Source organism: Leptidea sinapis, chromosome 3, assembly GCF_905404315.1.
Source record: "Leptidea sinapis chromosome 3, ilLepSina1.1, whole genome shotgun sequence".
Classification (NCBI taxonomy): Eukaryota; Metazoa; Arthropoda; class Insecta; order Lepidoptera; family Pieridae; genus Leptidea; species Leptidea sinapis.
The window spans coordinates 2,005,144-2,026,977 of record NC_066267.1 but is presented as its reverse complement, the minus strand read 5'-3'; the positions used below and the strand labels follow the sequence as shown (position 1 = coordinate 2,026,977).

Below are 21,834 nucleotides of genomic sequence, written 5' to 3'. Positions count from 1 at the left end.
TGATGTGGGAATGTATTGGTATGAGGCGATATTTTGAATAATTTCAGCATATTATGTACTGATAGAATAAACGCAACTTTTAAAATGCACCTACCCTGACTTTGATTTTACCTGTTACTATTTCAAACCCGTCTAGGCAAGTGTTTGTAAAGCAGTCGCCTGAACTTAATACGATGGATTTTGGATATCTTGTAGCAGGACTGAAAATGGTCGTTTGTCTGAGGAAGAATATTCTTTAATACCCACGACTAGTTTTGAGTTGTTTTATATATTTTGGATTAAAACAGATGTTTCAATAGAAAATATACAAAAAAAACTATTTATGATTTCATTGTAAGTATAGAAAAAAATTATTTCTTATTTCATCATATTTTCAATTTGTTCCGTCACTTGACACATCCGAATATGAATCGTCATTGAGCAAATATACGTATTCTCTGGTATATATATATACTCAATAGTGTATTACGCTATTACCATTGAATATTGATAATCTATTCTACTCTTTTATTCTTTGTTCCGGATACGTCAGCGAGCGGTCGTGTTCTCAGTGCTTAGTCCAATATAATTTGTAAGTATTTTATAATTTTTTTTCTTTTATTTCTAATTTCACTTCAAATAATTCAATATTAATTAATAACATGGTTATATTAATAGATACAATTTCAAATATTGAATTGTTTAGGTACTTTATAATCTTCGTGTACCTATCACCGGCGTATTAGATTTATCTAGAAAATAAAATGTTAACCTGATTGCTTAAATGCAATGTTACTTATACAAAACGATGTAGGTATATGCATTTACTATGTACTTACTTTAATTTTAAATGTCTTTAGTACGTATTGTACATGTAATTTTCGATTAAAATTAGAAGCAACCGCCAATTAGTGCATGTACCTTCTAAACTTATGTTAAATATTTTCGTATGTACTATTGGTATCTGTTTTATTATTGTTTGTTTTATATCATTTCTTGTCCTAACTTAATGAAAAATGATGCAAGAAATAACAAATAGGAAAAGAGTAAGAAGTGATTCAGACAGTTTGCCGGTCGGTAACATAGCAAAAAAGTTATTAACTTCAAGGTTAGTTCATTTATGACTTGCGGCGTGCTGCAGGGAAAATTTATAATATTTATCTTCAATCTTATGATGTAGGCATAGGTACCTAGTGATATAAATTATATGTCCAGTAATATCTTGTTTACGTACGTAACATAATCGTGTTTTTTCTTTACACTTCACAACACTAAGTTTACCATTTTGTATAGAGTAAGGATGATTTATCTACATTTAAATCTATTGATGCTTGACTGTGTGATACCATGACTTACAAAGTAAAGTTGCATGATATGAGTTCAAAGTCAAAGATGACTTGATATTTTGAGATTTGTGGTAGGTACCTATAATTGTCATAGAAAATACAATAGTGTTGCACAATGATTTGAATTTATTTCCCTGTTAACATTTTATTGAGGATAATTCATTAGAATTGATGTGTTAGTGAGTTAATGAGATGAAACATTGTGCTAAATACATGAATATACTTGTATTCATACCTTATAAATATTAAACATTACATTATCACACATGTCTCACAAAGAGGTGGTCAGGATAATAGTACTCCATTTACACACAGTAATTGTCTTCCTGGATTCTTCAGTAGATATCGATCCATTTAAACAAGATCTCTTATTCATGATATTCATACCTGTACCATTTTTAATACATTCCTGATCTGATTATAATAATAATATTGACACACTTTTCACACAAATTATCTTGCCCCTAGTTAAGCATATATAGCCTGTGTTATGGGTTACAAGACAATGATATATTTAATACAATATACTTACTTAAACATACATAAATTCATATAAACATACATAAATACATTTAAACATCCATGACTCGGAAACAAACATCCATATTCATCATATAAATGCTTGCACCTACCGGGATTCAAACCCGGGACCTCGAGCTTAGTAAGTAGGATCGCTAACCACTCGGCTATACAGGTCGTCGATTATGGATTCTAACATGGTTATCTCCAACGTTTTCAGCCAATATCAGTCCTTAAATTTCTGTCTATCTGATTTCTTGCATCTACTTAACACATTAAGTGCTCTTTACTCGGATCCTAGTGGGATGGGGCCGTAGTAGCGGTGCCACTCACTCGGATCCGTGCTAGCGTCCCATTTATTTTATAGTAGTCAATAAATAGTTGGTGTTTGAGTGGTGTGTAAGCATTACTGTGTTTCGGTTTGTAGGGCGCCATTGCTAGTGAAATTACCGAGCAAATGAGACTTAATATCTTATGTCTCAAGGTGTCAAGCGCAATAATTGTGGTGCCTCTCAGAATTTTTGGGTTTTTCAAGAATCCTGAGCGGCACTGCATTGTAATGGACAGGGTGTATCAGTTACCATCAGCTGAACGTACTGCTCGTCTCGTTCCTTATTTTCATAAAAAAAAAATAAATTGATTCAAAATGGGATATAATGTCACTCATTGAAAGTCAAATTCTCGAAAAGGTATGTCTCAGACCTGAGAATGAGCTTTATAAAAATATATTTACAATGTAAAATCATACAATAATAAATAATAAATTTATTATTTAATAGCCTGCGTAGGTCACTCCATTCCTAATCTGTGGTAACATTAAGAAAGTCATGTTTTTGAATATTATCTGAGATCTTGTTGTAAAGCATATATACAATGCCCCACAAAAGATTTACTAACTTGACTAAGCAGAGTAGTAGGCATTATAAGTTTATGTTTGTTCCTTGTGTTAACATTATGGGACAATTTCTAGCAAATTCACTTATGTGTCTATATACATACATAACATTATCAAGAATATTTTGAGAGGCAACTGTCATGATGTTTAAAATTAACAAAAAATTCTATTGATAACATGATGAAGAGGCAAAAATTTATTGTAGCATTTTTTTTGTAATATGATTATGGTGTAATTAACTAATACTTGCTTCCATACTGTTTTATATGAAATACTTTGGCTTAGTACAATTTTTTAAAAGCTTTACTAAGGCACGGTAATACCGATATAGGGTGATAGTTATTTGGCCTGAAAGTTTTCCTTTTCTTAAATTTATTTCAGATGTTCAGGAAACATGCCATGTTGATACAACTCGTAACAACTATTGCAAGATAAGATATTGTATCAATTATCAAAATAATTATTAATACAGAAATTCCCTACTTATCAACACTTTATTTCATGTCTAGACACTTATAATTATTATTTGTGGGGCAAATAAAACCAAAATTGGATTTTGTTTAATATCCTTAAAACATTTTTTAAAGAAGTGATTCACCAATGCTGGTGGAGGAGACAAGAGTGATTGTGTAAAACTGGAATGTCAATAAATAACATTCCAAGTAATCTTTATTTTATTTGATGCATTTTAGTTATTTTTCTAATATGCATTGACTTTGCAATAGAAAATACATTTTTAAATAATTTGAGAAAATATATCTCATCATTGTAACATACTGATCTCTCACTATAAACTTCATAAAGCCATTGTCGGATATGTTTATGAACCTGATGCCCAAACATTAAAATTAATGACAAAAGACCACCCCATCAGTTTTAATTAATTAACATGATATTACATTGTCTCGTTGGTTATTAATGAGACAAAGATATTGCCTCTTACTCCCTACCCTTTGAAAATCAATATTCACAGTTTCATTATATATTTATTTTGCATTATATTCATACAATCTATCCAGAGTGCTGCACCAAATATATTCAAAAATTTCGACTTGTGGCAAGAACTTAAGAAATTATATCAGAAGAAATTTGTATATATTTATAATTTGATGGTATATATTTCTTTAAATGACCAACCATCACTTCCTTCACACATAAAGTGAGGAAGGTAACAACCTCTCTGAGGACGCCATCATGAGCAATGCCATCTTAGTGAGCATATACACACCACAATAACACTACTCACATTATAAATTGAACATTATTCTAAAATTTTAATGATAATCCTTACAAGATTTAATGTTTTTGTTAGTCTTTAGACCAATTCACACCCATGCTTTTTAATCTTCATCTTTATATTGTAATAGGATTTTTAAGCTATTGCATAGCTTCTATCGCAGGCCTTGAGCATGGGGACCGAATCCAGATCCAAAGATATTTCGGCACGGACATTACAGTTGCCGTGGAACAGCGGTTATCACGTATGCTTTTTGTGTAGAAGGTTCGAGCCTAGGGTACATCTTGATTTTTTTTAATTTATTTATTTTTTATCATGTTTTTTTAATTTTTATTATTATGACAAGCATTTTTATTTAGTTTCACCTGTCCCGTTGTCTGTCTGTAATCAAATCTTGCAGTTAAATTTTACTCACTTCCTGTTTGCTTTTTTTAAAATTAATTTTATCAAAAAAGAAATACTGCATAAATAAAATAAATAAATAATTATAATTGCATAAGTTGAAAAAAAATGCTATGCAATAGCTTTACCGCGGCAGTCCCCGAGTGCCAAACGTCTTTTTTTATGACAGTGTTAATGAGCTCCCCCTATTTACTATTTTGACTACAATAATTGGATGTAATTCCAGAAAAATACCAAACCACAGTCATTTCGAATTGAGTTAAGAACACAAAACTGGTCACCTGATTAATATTAACACACAAAAAATAGCAGCCCTACTGTCACTCTTTAAATGACATCATGACTTAGTAGCCCAACCCACATGTATGAAATACACTAATACATATTTATTAAACTTTAAACACGAAATCCTTAAAATTTGATGTTTGTGGCTTGGAATGTTTTTCAGGAACCACTTCCAATTGGCTTTGGGTCATACCTATAATTGTATGCTTCTAGTATTTGCTACATTTTATCACTACATGCTAGCCACGTTATTAGAGTATTATCCTTGTGTTAGGAGTTTTATATACACTATTACTGCAGGGGGCAACTAACTATAATGAAGTCTAATTTGCACATTTTGTCCTGTACATATCAATACAGTAATAATAAAGCATTAAAGGCATTGATTTTCTCAAAATAGATTACTTTAGAATTATTTTTGATGTCATTTCTAATACTACTACCACTTCGGAAAGAAATGGCGCTCTGAGAGAGAAGAAGCGGCGCAAGGAAATCTTCAGAATTCTTTTTTTGAGCTCTTAAATAAAATATTTAATTTTTTACTGTCATTGTTACTGCTATATAATAATCATAATCTAGTCACAGGCTGTCCGATCACTTAGATAATCAGCTGTGGAGTTACAACAGAGTCATTTTTAAAAAAAAAAATTAAATTTATTTATAGATACTGCCTGAACTGTGGGTGGGACATTATTATAAAAGTGTATACATTTTCTAGTGTTATAATAATTTAAATCACTAAGTAGAGCAAAAGGGTGATGATTTTTGTGAACATGTATTAAATTTTCATAAAAGGAACAGTCATAATATTTATTTCTTTAAAATTAATATTCTTGTATACATACATATATTGTAATACATGTAATTCATATTTAGTTGTGTTGTAATAACAGCTGAACAAATTATCAAGTAGTCACAATGACAATGGAACACAAGTGCTTCTGCCGAGGAGATGAAGCTGCGGCTCTGGATCTCCAGAAACCAGAACATCTCATGCCCATGATGAGACCATTCTCCATGAGGTTTATTTTATCCCTGTTCTCTGTATCTTAGATAATTGTAGATTTTTGTTGTAAATTGTAGTACAGTGAGTATAAAATAGGTTTTTTTTATGAATAATGTTGCAATGAAATAATATGCTTCTAGTCTACCTTCAAATATTTGATTACATAATCAATTGCATAACGAAATATTTAAATAAAATTAAACATTGTACTTGAGTTTCACTTAACACTTGTAAAGATATGGTTTAGTGCCAAATAGGTCAATGTTGTTGTTAGAGTAATTACAGTATATCTGATAAGAAACTATATTTTGATATTTTATTGCCATGTCATAACCATTGACTGGAAATGTACATGGTTAATAAATAAAATCATATAAACATTTTAAAATCAGTTGGTATTCCAAGACAATATGAATAATTACTTACTGTCGGGCCTGGAGGTACATGTTACAAAACAATTAGCATTAACTATGTGTTAATTGATATGTCACTGTGGCTCCCCAAGCCCTTTTATATTACCTACATTTGTTTTACAATTATTTCATTTTATTTTCATGGCTATAAACTGCAAAGTATTTAACTATAAGCTGCAACTGTGAGGCGCAAATTGGGAATCACATGGATTATTGCCATCTGTAATCAGTTTTGTGCCAGAGTTTGGCGAGTCATCATCTCCTGAGGATGCCTCGTGTAGAGGTGAAACACTTGTCGAATTGCTTACAGACAAATACTGGCGGAATTAACACTCAAGAAAACTCAAAACATTTGGATAATTATGGATTTCCGCAAAGTAACGCCTACTTTAATAAATTTTCGTACATGGAGTACTGTTCTCAACTGTGAGGCGCTCTACAGTACCAGCATCTTCCATTTGACTGCATAGGTACTTACGCATTAGTCATCTCCGATCGGCTTGATTCTTTGGCGTTGCGTAGAGATGGTTCTATCTGCATCTTCTACCGTATTTATCACAGAGAGTGCGCAGAGGAGATGTTCGGTTGATTCTAGGCATTCGAGGCATTGTCGAAATGCTAAATACCACACACATCACTTTGACGTCTAGCATTCCACAACCGCGCGTTTTTCAAGAAATTTCTTGTCTCCCACAGCTACTTTGCGGAATCAATTAGCGGCTGCGGTTTTCCCGTACCGATGCGACTTAGGGACCTTCTAGAAAAATCTGCCACCCATTCAAAAGAGACTGCCTCAGACCTGAGAAGAATGGGCGCAAGAAACTCAGCGGGCTTTTTTTTAAATATAAAATATGGATTACAATGTAATATCGTACAATAAACATTTATAATTAAAGAGCCTGAGGGTGTTCGCTTTATTCCCAGTCCGTGGTGTCATTAAGAAAATCGTTTATGCTATAATAACCTTTCCCACACAAAGTTTTTTAACAATTCTTTTAAATTTCGTAACACATTTATTTTGTACATTTTCTGGGATCATATTGTAGAAGCATATACATCGCCCAACAAAAGACTTACTAACTCGACCCAACCGAGTAGTAGGCATAACAAGTTTATGTTTGTTCCTCGTGTTAACATTATGAATGTCACAGTTTCTAGAAAATTCCTCAATCTGTTTATGAACGTATAAAACATTATCGAAAATGTATTGAGAAGCAACAGTCAAAATGTTTATTTCTTTAAATTTTTCTCTTAATGATTCTTTAGGACCTAGGTTATAAATACTCCATACTCCCACCTTAAAGGCCGGCAACGCATCTTTTGACACCTGTTGTTGTGGATGTCCATGGGCGGCTGCCTCGCCACCTCCCATCCCGCGAGCCTCTTGCCTGTTGCCCCCTCTTAATTATTAAAAAAAAAAAGAAATGGATATTTAAGAATAATTGCTGGTCATTTCCAATTAATTGCTAAAAAAAAACTTTCAATTACAGTTATTCTTAAACCATCAAACATAATACCACAAGGGATATGTACATAATTTTTCACACAAGAATATAGCCCATTGTTCCCAGGGTCAAAAACCTCGAGCTCATTATAAAGAACATGCTTAGCTGTGGAATACTTACTGAACACTTTTACAATGGTGATGGGAACTTACTAGTTAACCTTTGGAGGTCGGCACAGAATATCACAATGCCCGTACACACGATACACTCTAGAGATTTCATTGGGAATCTAAAATGGTTTGCTCTATGTGACAAGTTTAAATTAAATTTTGTTATTAGACTAGTAATATTAGTTAGAAAAAATCTAGTGTATGTGGAAGCCGATATAGCGTTTATTATTACTATATCTGATTCCATTTCATTTATATTATTATATATATATATATATAATATAATTTTACTTATAATATAAGTACATCATTTCCAACTGACTTCAAATAAACTATAGTCTAAAGACTACCTGCACTTAAATAGCAAGCCAAGCTAAAAGGTTTTTGTAATTAAAATCTCAACCTCTCTTAATCCAGTTTGTCAATAAAGTGTGTCTTATATAAACTTTGAGGAAACATTTGTGTTTTTGTATGTATGTTTGTAATGATCAAAAACTACTAGACCAATTTCAAAAAAAATTCCACCATTAGGAAGCTGCATTTTCCCTGGATGACATAGGCTATGTATATTACTTACATTAAAAAAAAATAGGGATCAATGTGTGAAAACATTTGTAAACAAACCAAAGGTTGAAACTATTGATGATAGAACAAAAAATGTTCAACAGTAGTATTATTATTATAGAACGTATCTATATCTACAAAAAAATCCACAATACCTTTACCCCTTATTCATAATGGTCCGCTAACTTTAAACAGCCGCTAAAGACTGTTTTTCTCATTCTGTCTTAGGTCAATAGAAGAAGACAGAGTGCTTTAAGTTAGTAGACTATTATGAATAAGGGGGTTAGTCAGTTATGCCACTATAGCTAGTCTTTTACATTTTAAAAGTTCATATAAGTGCAGACAATAATTTAAACCATACTATTCATAGCTCCGTATTTCTCCTTGTCCCCTTTAATGATATTTTATTACAAACCTTTTCAATACCTCTAAAATACTTTTTAAATTATTAAAAGCAGTCATTTCATTTAAAAGATATTACGAATTTAAAAATTTCAATCGGTATCTCAGCGAGTGAAACCGCGGGGCATTGTTAGTTAGTTAATAGAACAAGTAGGTACATTGACTGTATGTGAACCTACATAATGTGTTGCACAGCCTAGTCAGGAGATGGGGCAAAAATTATGAAAATATTGTTTGGTCATCCATATGTCATGTCCTTATTATACGCTTTATATTAGCTTCACCTGTATGTTTGTGATCGACTTCTTTGGGCGCGATTTTGACCCACTTTAAACGGCTAGATTTCGTTCAAACTTTGTAGATTTATCGAGGACCGATGACATATACATTAAATATTATATATGTATAAAGTATATCATATAGACGTAGTTCCTGAAAAACGTTCCAAGCCACAAACATCACATTTTAAGGAATTGGTGTTGAAAGTTTAATAAATATTAGTGTATTCCATGCATGTGGGTTGGGCTACTAGTCATTCATCATTTAAAGAGTGTCAGTAAGGCTGCCAGTATTTTTGTCAGTCCGTTGATATGAATCACGTGACCAGTTTTGTGTTCTTAACTCAACTTTGAACTGGATTGTGGTTTGGAAAGTTGTCGAATGGAGGGCCGACTTATAAAATACCAATTAAACATTATGTTTTCTTAGCAATTTGCCCACATAGTATTATATCTTGCATGATGTATCGAGTCTAACTCGTACTGGACCAATTTTACATGAAGTATTAGTTTCGGAAATATAACACCTAGTTACACATGGACATAATTTCAGGTATTTAGCTGTTACCATATATAACTATAGCTTATAGAAGCTGACATGTAGTTTTATATTGATGCTCACACTTTTAGATTATATATATATAGCGTTGTTGAAGGTTAAACCTGCCATCTTTAGGCTCTCTGAGAGGACAAGTTAATTCGGACACGATGAGATTATCTGACAAAGTAACCATGAGCTTGCAGCTTACAGACTTGTGTCGCGCCGGTGATAAGCCAAATCTATTTTATCTTACGTACCTACATGACAGTTAATTTTTCACAGAAAATGTAATGTAAACAACGTGGTTTCACCTGCCATTAAAACAAATTGTACTCTGGCTCCTCTCGATAATGCTCCTATACTCATAATTCCATTAACCTACGAAAAAATATAATAAGTTATGGCGCAGAGCACTTGCGACCTTGGAAAGGCATTAAACTTATTGACACCGTTAAGTTAATATGTACGTTCTCACGTATTTGTCTAAGTGATAATAAATACTACAAATTAAGATTTGAAAAGTCATTCAATGCATGCATTGATTACTGCTTCCGTATACAGAATGTTAAAAAAATCCCGTAATAGTAAGAACACATATATTTATTTTCAGTTAATAAACAAGCATTTTAAAAAAACTGAAAAAAAGTTATAACACATCCAATCATAAAAGTTTGAACACATGCACCCATTTCATTCATGTTACCTGCGAAGGGGGGCGATAAACACTTAATTCACAATTACGACCACTAGCCGTGCGTCTTTCAATCGCAAGTTGTGATCGATGTGACTTTCACCGACTTAATATGACTTAGAATTTTGTGCAATGTACGGATCCGTTGTAGCACCGTCATGTCAGACTGAATAGTACCGATAACTGTAACGATCCGGGCTCTCATTTCCTCCTCACCTACCTCAGGTACCCATACCGATATTAGTATACTAGATCAAGGCTTTATAATCACCACGTAAAGTTGGTCTACACTTTGGCTGTTAGTCATAAATCGTTATCTCAGCTGTTGTTCCGGTGCTAACGACCTTGCAACTTTGTGGTTTCGCTGATAGCCTAAGCACATGGTCTGATTTGGAACTGCTGAACGATCGGACGCAATTCGGTACCGGAACATATTCGATGGTATAGCGCATCGTCCATCGCAAAAAAATATTATTATCGTCCGGATCGTCCTAAGTACGACAACGGACCAATTGGAGGCGCCGAACCACGCCCACCAGACCGTCTGATGGTCCTGCTGTACCAGATCGGCCCATGTGTTTGGGCTTTAAGTATTTCTTGTCTCTATTTTTGAAGTAAAACTTCTTTAGGCGCGACTACGTGGTTACTGGACGACATGCAACGGAAGTCGGTTACGGGAAGATGGCGTCACATTTGTGTACCATCCGGTTTTTGGTTTCTTCGTCCATTATTAGGACAGGCAAAGGGTTCGAGCCATACAACCGTTAATATTCAATAACAACGAACAACATATTCATATGTGGTAATTAATAATCTAACTTTCAATTTTTTTAATGAATGTAAATTTTAAAACGTGCAAGTGGTATTAATGAATTATAAAAAAATATAAAATGCAAACAATTATCAGTTAAATAAAATGGGGGAATCCCAGAAACATTTTGTACTCTTTCATCAATAAATCATACTTTCATAATTAAATAAAGTCCCAATTGTTAAAATAATATAGATAATTACAAAGATTTTTTTTTCATTCATTCAAAAGTGATTGCTGTTCGAAACTTCAAAAAATTGTGTTTTATTAAATAGTATCAGAAATGCTTTTCAGAATGATTTTTTCAAATAACTGCGACAATTTTGAAATATGGGGGAAGTTATTGGTCCTACCCCGTTTCAAATCGAGCTTTTATCAGATCTCGACGTTTTAAGGTCCAAGGAAGTTTCGTTGACTATCCCCGCGATGGTGTCCGTAAGTCTGTATGTATGTATAAGTATGGATGTATGTATACCTCTTACAACAGATTTGATTGGAAAGACTCGCTAGCGACTGGATATCTATTATACCCACATTACCTACATAATAATTATACTATTTAAAGTACATCTGTTAGTTTATTTATACTGGCAACAGGCTCATGTGATGGGAAGTGAAACACCACCCGGCCTTGGACATCTACAATACGGCAAATTAATAACCGGACATTGATAGGTTGTCCTCTAACGGCCGTTCCCAATATACTATCTACAGATAGAGATAAATTACTACCTTCTACTGTCAGTAATTAGCTGTGAATAATCTGAAGTCAGTCTTATCGCGTTGTATCGGGACGCCGAATTGCAATTTCCATACAAACTTTTATCGCTGATAAGCTATGTGTCGTCCCATTGACAGACAGCGTGTACGGATAAGGTGAATTACCGTCGATAAGTTGATTGGGACAGAAAAGTCAACGATAGTTACGATTTTAATCTCAATCAAGAGATAGACTGAAGTAGTCTTAGTTAGGTACTGATGATAGCCGCGTAGGTCTTTCAAATGTGTCCCACACGATGTCAAAAACTTAAAAGAATATGGTACCCAGAGTGGCTCTTATAACTTATATAATAATTATTATGAGTGTCTTAGTTTATCTGTACATATTCATGTATCTAATCTCTAATCATCGACTATCAAGGATAATTGATAAGACGGCATACCATAAGTTCTTTATTACTAACTATATATTATTATATTGCATTAGTTTCGCTATAAATATTGTATTTGTACTAGGATCATTTGTATATTATGTCAATGATTATTCAGTATTAATCCATAAATTAATCTGCGATCTTATAACGTGTATCTGTAGTCTGTATCTACGACTTGAGCTGTGGAGGAAACAGAAAAGTTGTTTAGCAAAAAGTTATACACACAACAATAACTGTAGACTCCAGCCCAGCGAAACTCTAAAAAAAGCGATTCGCTCGATTGTATGAAACGTGCAGTCAATGATAGATTGACAGATGACGGCTTTAATCTTGTAAAAAACTGAGATAACCTAAATCCACTACGTTTTACGACCGTTTTCAATAACGTACCCTTAGTTACGGATACATTGCTGTCACCGTTTAATGACAAGATCTTATCTATCCATAGTTATGTCCAATATAGTTGTAGTCCAATGCTTTATGTCGATAGGTTATTGTAATGTAAATAAGCGTAAAAGGATAGATTTGTAAATCTCTAGTAAGTTTAACTAAGGATACATAGGTTGTTGAAAACGGCCGTTAAGCAACTGTTCGCTTTCAAACTTAGCCGGATTATACTTCGTCGCCAATCGGAATACTGTAATCACTACTATTTCAAACTTATGTCAAATGACTGCACGTTTCATACTAAACTAAAATTCAAATTTTTACTTAGGCTCTTATTACGTAGTATTTACATTCTCTTTGGTAGACTCTGTTCTTGTATTGCATTATTGAAGTAACTGCATCAATCCATCATCATTTTAGCAACATATTACACTATACACAGCACTTGATTTCTATATGTATATTTGTATCTGTTCAGTTTCAACAAGATGCCACTCCAACTGACGAAGCCCGCGCCTCAGTTCAAGACGACCGCCGTCGTGAACGGAGAATTCAAGGATGTCTCCCTCGCTGACTACAAGGGAAAATATGTCGTGCTGTTCTTCTACCCGCTCGACTTGTGAGTATTTTCTCAAAGGATTTCTAATAACAATATGTAGAAGTAATATTAATCACAATCTACAGACACGCGCGAGTTGAATGCAGAAGAATGCGATAGTGCTGTGAACTAATTATTATCGATGATCATGAGTATGTCGATAAATTTAAACAATCCTTCAAGTGTACCATATAAATGACGAAAATATTTTAACTTAATAATTAAATCTCCAATTTTTGTTCTGCTTTTCTTCAGCACACATGACATCTATAAATTTTTTAGCCATTTCTCATGCTTGGCGACGACCTGATGGACTCGGATTAGTCATTCTTAAGATCAAAATAATTTATTATCTTTTTGCTATATTTACTCATACAAAAACATTATTAAATATTAAATTCACAACAAGGCGCGCGATAACCGTAGTATACAGAATCCTTTGCTTAAAACGCGCGCATGACACATGATTTCAACCGCTATGAAAGACATTCCTATCACCGCTACCATATTTATGTTCTTCTGGTGAGTATGTAGTAATACGTCGACCGCATGACGTCAGAATATATTAAGGTGTAGGTATAGATAAAACACTGTATAAATTCATCCTAACAACAGACCGTGGTATAAACGGCATTGAGCGACCACCAAATATTACGACAGCGTTTCGAACAATAAGCATTTTTTTTATCATTGAAGTAGTAGTTATGTCGTTTAAATTTTAATAGTTATACAAACAGACATACTTTACAGATTGCTTAGATGTTATAAGTAACGTGAACCGGTTTTGAGGCACACTCCTAAATAGTTTTTCATTTAAATAAACCGTGAAATATTTATTAGCTTGAATACTAATCGTGCTGTTGATCAATAAATTAACATAATACATCGCAATGTAAAGTCCAATCATTTGCAAACAATTCTATTTGTTTGTCCTGCAATTTGTACCGATTAGTAAGCAAGTATAGGAAAGTTGTATAATTAGGGTTAAAAAACACGAGTGGCGCGGGTTGATGACGCCACGAGCGTTTTGACCTAGTTTATTATACAACGTGTGGCATACAATATTTTTTCTAAATTAAATAATCAGATATCACAAGTTTTCGAGTTGCCGGTTAAACGAGCGGGAAATGTATCGTTTACATACTTATCTCTGATGAGTGGTTTAATTTTTCCTTTAAGCCATGGCAAAAGTACATCCATACAGCCAACGCGAGAAAATTTAAAATTACAAAATACTCCTGGCAGCATCTTGGCAAATTATATTAACAAATTTTTTTTCTTAATTTGACAATAAAATGTATAGTCTATCCTACTATACCTTACCTAGATTTAGTTGTCTGTGGCACCACAACAAGTATGCTTTTTTGGCGACTCTATAAAGTAAGTATGTGCCTATTGTAGTGATCGTGGCTGTATAAATGACAGATAAAAAAAAATATTTCGTCTACTCTAGTACGAAAATGTGAACTTTATAACAAAGAATATTTCACAGTGAAAACATGGCTTTAGTTATATAGGTTTTATTAATTCAATTTGTTTGTAGTCTTTTGTGAAGATACCTTGTGAGATGTGAACTTTTCACGAAGCACATTGTATTCGAGGCAAGGTTATCACTTATATTATTTATATTAAACTGACTCTCATGCCGGTGTTATTCAAACAATTTTTATGCATATTTATTTGCTCTTTATTATCTATCGCCCATAAAATAATATCTTTATTTTAATAAAATATAGACAGCAGATATATCAAGGGTCGCTAAGACAAGTTTGATTGACGTATTGTTTTTATACTTTTATAATAACAAAGATAGTGCTTCACAAACAATATTTAATTTATATAATAATAGGCAACCGAGACCCGTTTTAAAATGACACTAATTTATACACTGACTGAGTCTACAAACTTGGGATTATAGGGAACTTAGCCACTAATTGGCAAATAAGGCATGAACGGTAGTAAAGAAGCCATTAATTTTTAACGTAAGATGTAGGTACAATATTTCATGTACCTGCTTCTTATTAGAAATAAATGGGTTTTGCTATATCATAAATGTAGTTCCACATTTTGTTGCATGCCTATTTTAACCTGATTCCTGCCACCGAATTCTTCGCACGACACGCCACAAGTTAGGATATCGTCCCCACCATCTGGATGTGTGGCGGTTCTCCAGACAGTGCGGTTTTCAAGGAGCTTTCTTCCACGTACTACAAAGCTGTGGAATGAACTTCCTTGTGCGGTGTTTCCGGGACGATACGACATGGGTACCTTCAAAAAAAGCGCGTACACCTTCCTTAAAGGCCGGCAACGCTCTTGTGATTCCTCTGGTGTCGCAAGAGATTGTGGGCGGCGGTGATCACTTAACAACAGGTGACCCGTGCGCTCGTTTGTCCTCCTATTCCATAAAAAAAATGCCCATATGACATGACATTGCTAATCTGACAAAGATATTTTATGTTGTTGTAGGCTAGGAGTCTTTTTTTTTGCAAATTAGTAAAATTCAAATGATCACGTGTGTTTCATCACATTTTGATGTTCAAACAAGGAATTGATCTATTCGCCACCATGTATTCAAGCATTTTGACATGTATGCAGACTTACTCATTTTCGATAAACCGTTCAAACTACCGTTGACAGGGAGGGGCAAAAGAGTTAAATTGCTGAAAATGTTTAATCATACACCAATTAATCAGTTGGAGGCTCCTTTGCACAGGATGCCGACTAGATTATGGGTACCACCACGGCGCCTATTTCTACCGTGAAGCAGTAATGTGTAAACATTATTGTGTTTCGGTCTGAAGTGCGCTGAAGTAGCTACTGAAATTACCGGGCAAACGGGACTTAACATCTTGTCTCTCAAGGTGACAAGCGCAATTATAGTGCCGTGCAGAAATTTTGATTTTCAAGAATACTGAGCGGCACTGCATTGTAAAGGACGAATTGTATCAATTACCACCAGCTGAACTTCCTGCTCGTCTCGTCCCTTATTTTTATTAAAATAAAAACACGGATAGCGTGATTGTGAATAAGATGGTGTTGTGAATGATCTCAGAAGCTTAAAATTGTGAATTTCGTGTTCCAGCACTTTCGTGTGCCCCACGGAGATCATCGCGTTCTCTGAGCGCGCCGACGACTTCCGTAAGATTGGCTGCGAGGTGATCGCCGCCTCCACAGACTCACACTTCACTCACCTGGCCTGGATCAATACTCCCAGGAAGCAAGGTACGCCCCACACGAAGACTACCTTCTCACCCCGCAGACGCTTAATAATAGGCTGAACCTTCCAGATAGCACATTATTAACACAGATCTTATATCACAGCAGCCATTAGCAGAAGTTTACGATAATATGTTGTGACTTGTGACCGTTACCTGATCAATTTGCATTCAGTACCTCTCGCCCGCTCATATCAGTTGGTTAACTAAATTGTGTGCATTGTTAGAATACTACTGAGTTGTAAGGACCATGCCTATACTACAGTCAAGTGTCTCTTACCGCACCAGGTACCAGTGAGACAATAAATGCCTTTTTAAAAGTTGCGAAGTTGCAAATTTATCGAACAGATTTTTTCCCTTCGTTGAAATTCTGTTAAGACAGTTCAAGTGTTGATGAAGTTAACTGGAGTCGTGGCAGTAGTTAGGGCTTGGTATCAGGTCGCGCGTGTAGTTGTTGCAGGTGAGGGCGGGCGCCGCGCGTCAGTGGAGGAAGTCCGTTCGCGATTTGTGTTGTTCTGTTGTGCTCGGCGACCTCGGGCGCCAGAGTCTCGTCCGCGCTCCGCCTCTTTGGGTGCCCGCAGTGAGTGACGAGTGGGGCGCGGGCTGGATACATTTGATCGGGCTGTCGTGTGAGCTGACTTGACTGACGCTCTGTGATTATTGTGGTGTTTCACTCATTTGTCTTGCCATTTCATGAAAAAAATAGTTGTGTGCACAAGTGGGAGAGTGAGCACACTGCCATCTTATGACGTCAGCACAATCGGTCCAACTCGTCCGGGTAATTACCACACTCGCACAGAAGATCGGCGTGTAGAAAGAGCCTAGTGCCGCTACCCATCCCCCCAACTCCACCAGAATATAACACCGGTCCTTAAAGGGATTTCGAGCATTCTAGCTCGGGCCGCCCGATATATTCTGGGGAGGGCACAGAACCGCGCATGTTCGAGGACAAACAAGGCAGCAACACCACAGCACCCCATTCCACACTTAATGTAGACTTTTGCAACGTTAGGGGAATCCACTCCAATTTAAACGCCAGGTCGGTCGGCAGGCGATCTTTTGGGGTACCTAACACAGATGGGCGGCTATCGAAATCAAGGGAGAAGGCCTGGCAGTTAGCCTGGATATAGCTGAGGCCTTCAATCGTGTATGGCACAACAATTCTCTCTTCCAACCCGAGATGCAAGTGGACCTCCAGCTTCCGAACTGAGTACAGCATAAAAGTCTTTGCCGACGGTTGTTGCTCGAACTCGAAGCCCTTGAACTCTGAAGTGCCCCAAGGCTGTTTGCTATCTCCTACACTGTCTCTTCTGCATATCACTGATATGTTGGACACATCCCATACACATTGCTACGCAGAGGACAGTGTGATGATGCCGTATATGAGTCCTATCTTGAGAAGGTTGCGGAATGGGTTAAATTGAACCTTGTCCAATTTATCCCCAGAAGACTCAAGTTCAACACCAGGAGGACCCGTACATTAAGTTGTTTACTATTTTAGTTTTATACATTTGCACAATCCACCACTATGCAATATACAGGAACAGTCTGAATATACTGATCTACCTACACAGGTTTTGTACATAATTTATAGATCCTTTAAATTTTAGTAAAGATTTTGAAATTGAAATGAATCACTGCCCAGAACCTCATCTGTCATGGTGATTACACACTTCTCTGGCTTCATCGACTTGTATCAATTTATAGCCAAGCCCACTTATTAGAAATAGCTGATGAAATATGCACATGGCTCGACCTTTTCCATTTTTCCTCTATAAGTTTGGATAAAATTAATCTGCTTTCATCATTGTTTCACCATGACCAAACAACCTCAACCTGAATTTTACCAATTCTGGCTCATATCAGCTAATAATACAATGGTCTACTTAAACATATTGAACCCAAAGTAGAGGAATATGTTGGTTGTTTGTTTATTTGGAGTAAAGTGATTAAACTAATTATAGTTGAGAAATTGGTGGTTGCCTTAGGGTGGGACTCGCATGCTTAATGTTAATTTCATCGAGTTACATCAGTAGTTCTGTATTGTTGTTTTGTTGTTATGTCTTGCATAAAATATATCTGAATTTTAGTATATTATATTTTAATATTACCTGTAGCAGGCTCCTTTGCAAAGGATGATTATGGTTACCACAACGGCGCCTATTTCTGCCGTGAAGCAGTGATATAATGGACAGGGCGTATCAATTACCATAATCAGCTGAGCGTCCTACTCGTCTCGTCCCTTATTGTCATAAAAAAAACTTATCGAAATCATTACTTATTTGTATTTATTATGTTAGATTGATCTGGATCTTCATAGATTCACAGAGAGCCATAGATTTTATAATAAAGCCAGTGAAATGCATGCTGACTGTGCGTACATAAAACTTTTTGGATAAACCTAAAAATAAATCTTTTCAGAAGTTTTATAAATAAATATTCTATTTAACCCAGCTTCCTACATGTGCATATAGATGCTAATTAACTATGTTACTAATGATGATATAATATGAATATTACGTATAAATGAAATGCTGTCGCTTTGGCCATAGAACTTCAACTCAATTGAGTTCAACTACTTCTCCCTATGGTGTTGTCAGCCTTGTGTGTTAGTATTGTTGATATTTAAAAGTTTTGTTATTGACGAAAGTGTGTTGATTTGTTATTTGTGTAATTGTTACAAAATATTCTCTCCATAGAATATACAAGAAACTTAATAGTAATTTTTCCACAAGTCTAAATTATATTTAAACGATCCGGGACTCGAACCCGCGACCTCTCGCGTTCCAATTTTTTTTATGTAGAAGGAGGACAAACTAGCGTACGGGTCACCTGGTGTTAAGTGATCACCGCCGCCCAAATTCTCTTGCAACACCAGAGGAGTCCCAGGTCGTTTCGACCTGGAAACACCGCACAAGGAATTTTATTCCACAGCTTTGTAGTACATGGAAGAAAGCAGTTGGCACGGAAATCACTAGTTATTTGTGTACATTATGTTAGGAGTCCCTCATTGTTCATAAATTGTTATCAAATTTAATTTGTGTAAGTAATCCCAGAAGTGAGGGTTATCACCTTACAAAATAACAAATTGTTTAATTGATATTTTATTAAATCATATAAACTCAGCTTACTCAGCCCTATTAAAAACGATGTATTTAAAATGTTACATTATTTCTTAGCCTTGGTATAGCTACAATAGGAATGTTATATTCACTCACACATTGCAGGTGGTCTTGGGCCCATGAACCTCCCAATCATCAGCGACAAGTCGCACCGCATCGCCCGCGATTACGGCGTGCTGGATGAGGAAACCGGCATTCCTTTCCGCGGTCTGTTCATCATCGACCCCAAGCAAAACCTGCGCCAGATCACCATCAACGACCTGCCTGTTGGACGGTAACTATACCCTACACACTACAAACGTTAAAAAAGGAAGTATTCTCGGACAGCTTACCTTTAGGTGGTGCTATTATGCGTGCGAGAAAGTAGTACTGTCCCACTTAAAACGTAAAATAGCTGCTTTTCTGCTGCTGCTGTGTTTCGTTCGGCTTGTGGGCTCTTAGAAACCCTAACGAGAGAGACAAATAACAGCACCAATCCCAAAAAAACTTCAGGATGGTACCAGACTATACGGTACGGTCAAGGAAATCCGTCCCTGGACGTCCATAATGAGGACCTGTACCTTATTGTGCGCGGGCTCCCTGCGTACTCTGGAGAGGGCAAACCTGTGCTAACTTGGAGCAACGAGAATAAGAGGCTCAAACCTCCACGTTCGCCGTTCTAATGTCGTCCACTGGAGACGGCGAAGCAGTCCTTGCTTCCTTTTGTCCGAGACATAAATATAGGAGATATTTATCTCTATCTACCTGATATCTTACCTCTCTTACCTGCTGTTTGTATAAACTGAACGTTCACGTCACGGGAGATGTGCTTGAGGGACAGGACCTTTCCGTTCTCTGACTGCACGTAGACTGCAGTGACTGAATTCGTCGAAAAAAATACCGGCAATAAACGTATAAATTATCAGTATTTTATAAGCCATCTGCCTTCTACGAAAGCGAGTTTTGCTAGAAACTTTTTGCCTCACTCTGCCACTTTGTGGAATCAGCTACCGGCTGCCGTATTCCCGAGCCGACGCGACTTCTAAGGTCCTCAGACCTTCAGATTAACATACTCCTAGCTTAAGACGGCGATAAATCTCTTCGATGTCCATGGGCGGTTAATTCATCAGTTTCCATCAATTGAGCATCTGAGAATCTGAATTAAACAATTCTCATATCCCATTCCAGATCCGTGGAGGAGACCCTGAGGCTGGTGCAGGCGTTCCAGTACACTGACAAATACGGTGAGGTGTGCCCCGCCAACTGGCACCCTGGCTCCAAGACCATCAAGCCTGACACCAAGGCAGCGAAGGAATACTTCGTGGACGCCAACTAGTGGGCTGCGACCGAGCACCATCACCACACCAACCTGACACATACTTCACGAACAGAATGTCACATGGCCTTCAATATATTACCAACCGTTTCAGCATTGGAGAAATGGAAAAATCTACTTCCCGCATAGTCTACAGTATTTTTCAAACAATCTGAAAATTATTAATAACAATACTTCGTGGGCGTGTGTTGGTGTGAATGCTCCGATGACCAGCAATGGTCTCGCCTATCCTTTAATATAGCGCTACTTATTGTGATTTTTTAATCGTATTTAATAAACGTTTGTTAAGAAGATTTTATGTTTTAATTGTATGGTTAATCTGCTTCAAGAAGCCTTCTTAAAGCCGTTGTTGTTCCATATTTTATATTACTGTTATTAAGGTCAAAAATTGAAGCAAAACTTGCTTCTATAAGGCAGAGTTTGGTTCAGTTGTGATTTCACCGCGCTTTGAATACAACGCGCAATAGGTTCCATCGCATATTGGTTTAAGGGGCAATGAGGAGGCTGACAGACTGGCTAAAGAAGCAACGCTGAAGGGTAAAAAGATTAAACCGGATTTTACTGAATTCTTACCAAAATCTTTAGAAAAAGGAATTTGGTATAGAACTTTGCAGTCTCAGCCTCCTCATATACCGTGGTTTTTTAATGTAAAGAATAAAAGGAGGTTGATTGTTATTGCTCACAGACAGATCCGGACATGCCTTTGAATAAGATTAAATTTTTGATGAAAATCGCGGAGTCACCTCTTTGTGATTTATGTGGAATAATTGAAAATGTTGAACACTTAATGAATGTGTCCGATTTCAGTCTAGTAGAGACGAAATTGTAGGACTTATGGGTTGGAACAGATTTGATACGGGCATGTTTGTAAATAAACCTACTTGCCCGTCTTGCATCTAAGGATGCCATAAGTCTTATTTGTTGAAGACTGTATAACTTGCTTTTCCTTTTATTAACTTTTTGTTTAGTTTGTTAAGTTAAAAATTTTGTTTTTCTTTTGTTTTAGTGTTAATGTACTTAGATTATAATGGAGCTGACATGTACATACATATAAAAGCC

At 35.8% G+C, this 21,834-nt stretch overlaps 1 protein-coding gene across 1 annotated transcript; it reads left to right on the top strand.

Moving 5' to 3' along the window:
- Positions 1–425: 425 nt before the first annotated feature.
- On the top strand, positions 426–21,066 carry LOC126979477 (peroxiredoxin 1). Its single transcript, XM_050828802.1, has 5 exons — positions 426–571; positions 13,004–13,144; positions 16,206–16,345; positions 19,566–19,734; positions 20,628–21,066. Exons 2-5 carry the CDS (start codon positions 13,014–13,016, stop codon positions 20,773–20,775), a joined length of 588 nt encoding a protein of 195 aa, XP_050684759.1. The 5' UTR covers positions 426–571; positions 13,004–13,013; the 3' UTR covers positions 20,776–21,066.
- The last annotated feature ends 768 nt before the right edge of the window (positions 21,067–21,834 follow it).

Excerpts from the sequence above, each read along its gene's own strand:
- LOC126979477 (XM_050828802.1), top strand. The coding sequence starts at position 13,014 with ATGCCACTCCAACTGACGAAGCCCGCGCCTCAGTTCAAGACGACCGCC. Across the intron at positions 13,145-16,205 it reads TTCTTCTACCCGCTCGACTT|CACTTTCGTGTGCCCCACGG; the intron begins GTGAGTATTTTC and ends TTCGTGTTCCAG. Across the intron at positions 16,346-19,565 it reads CAATACTCCCAGGAAGCAAG|GTGGTCTTGGGCCCATGAAC; the intron begins GTACGCCCCACA and ends CACACATTGCAG.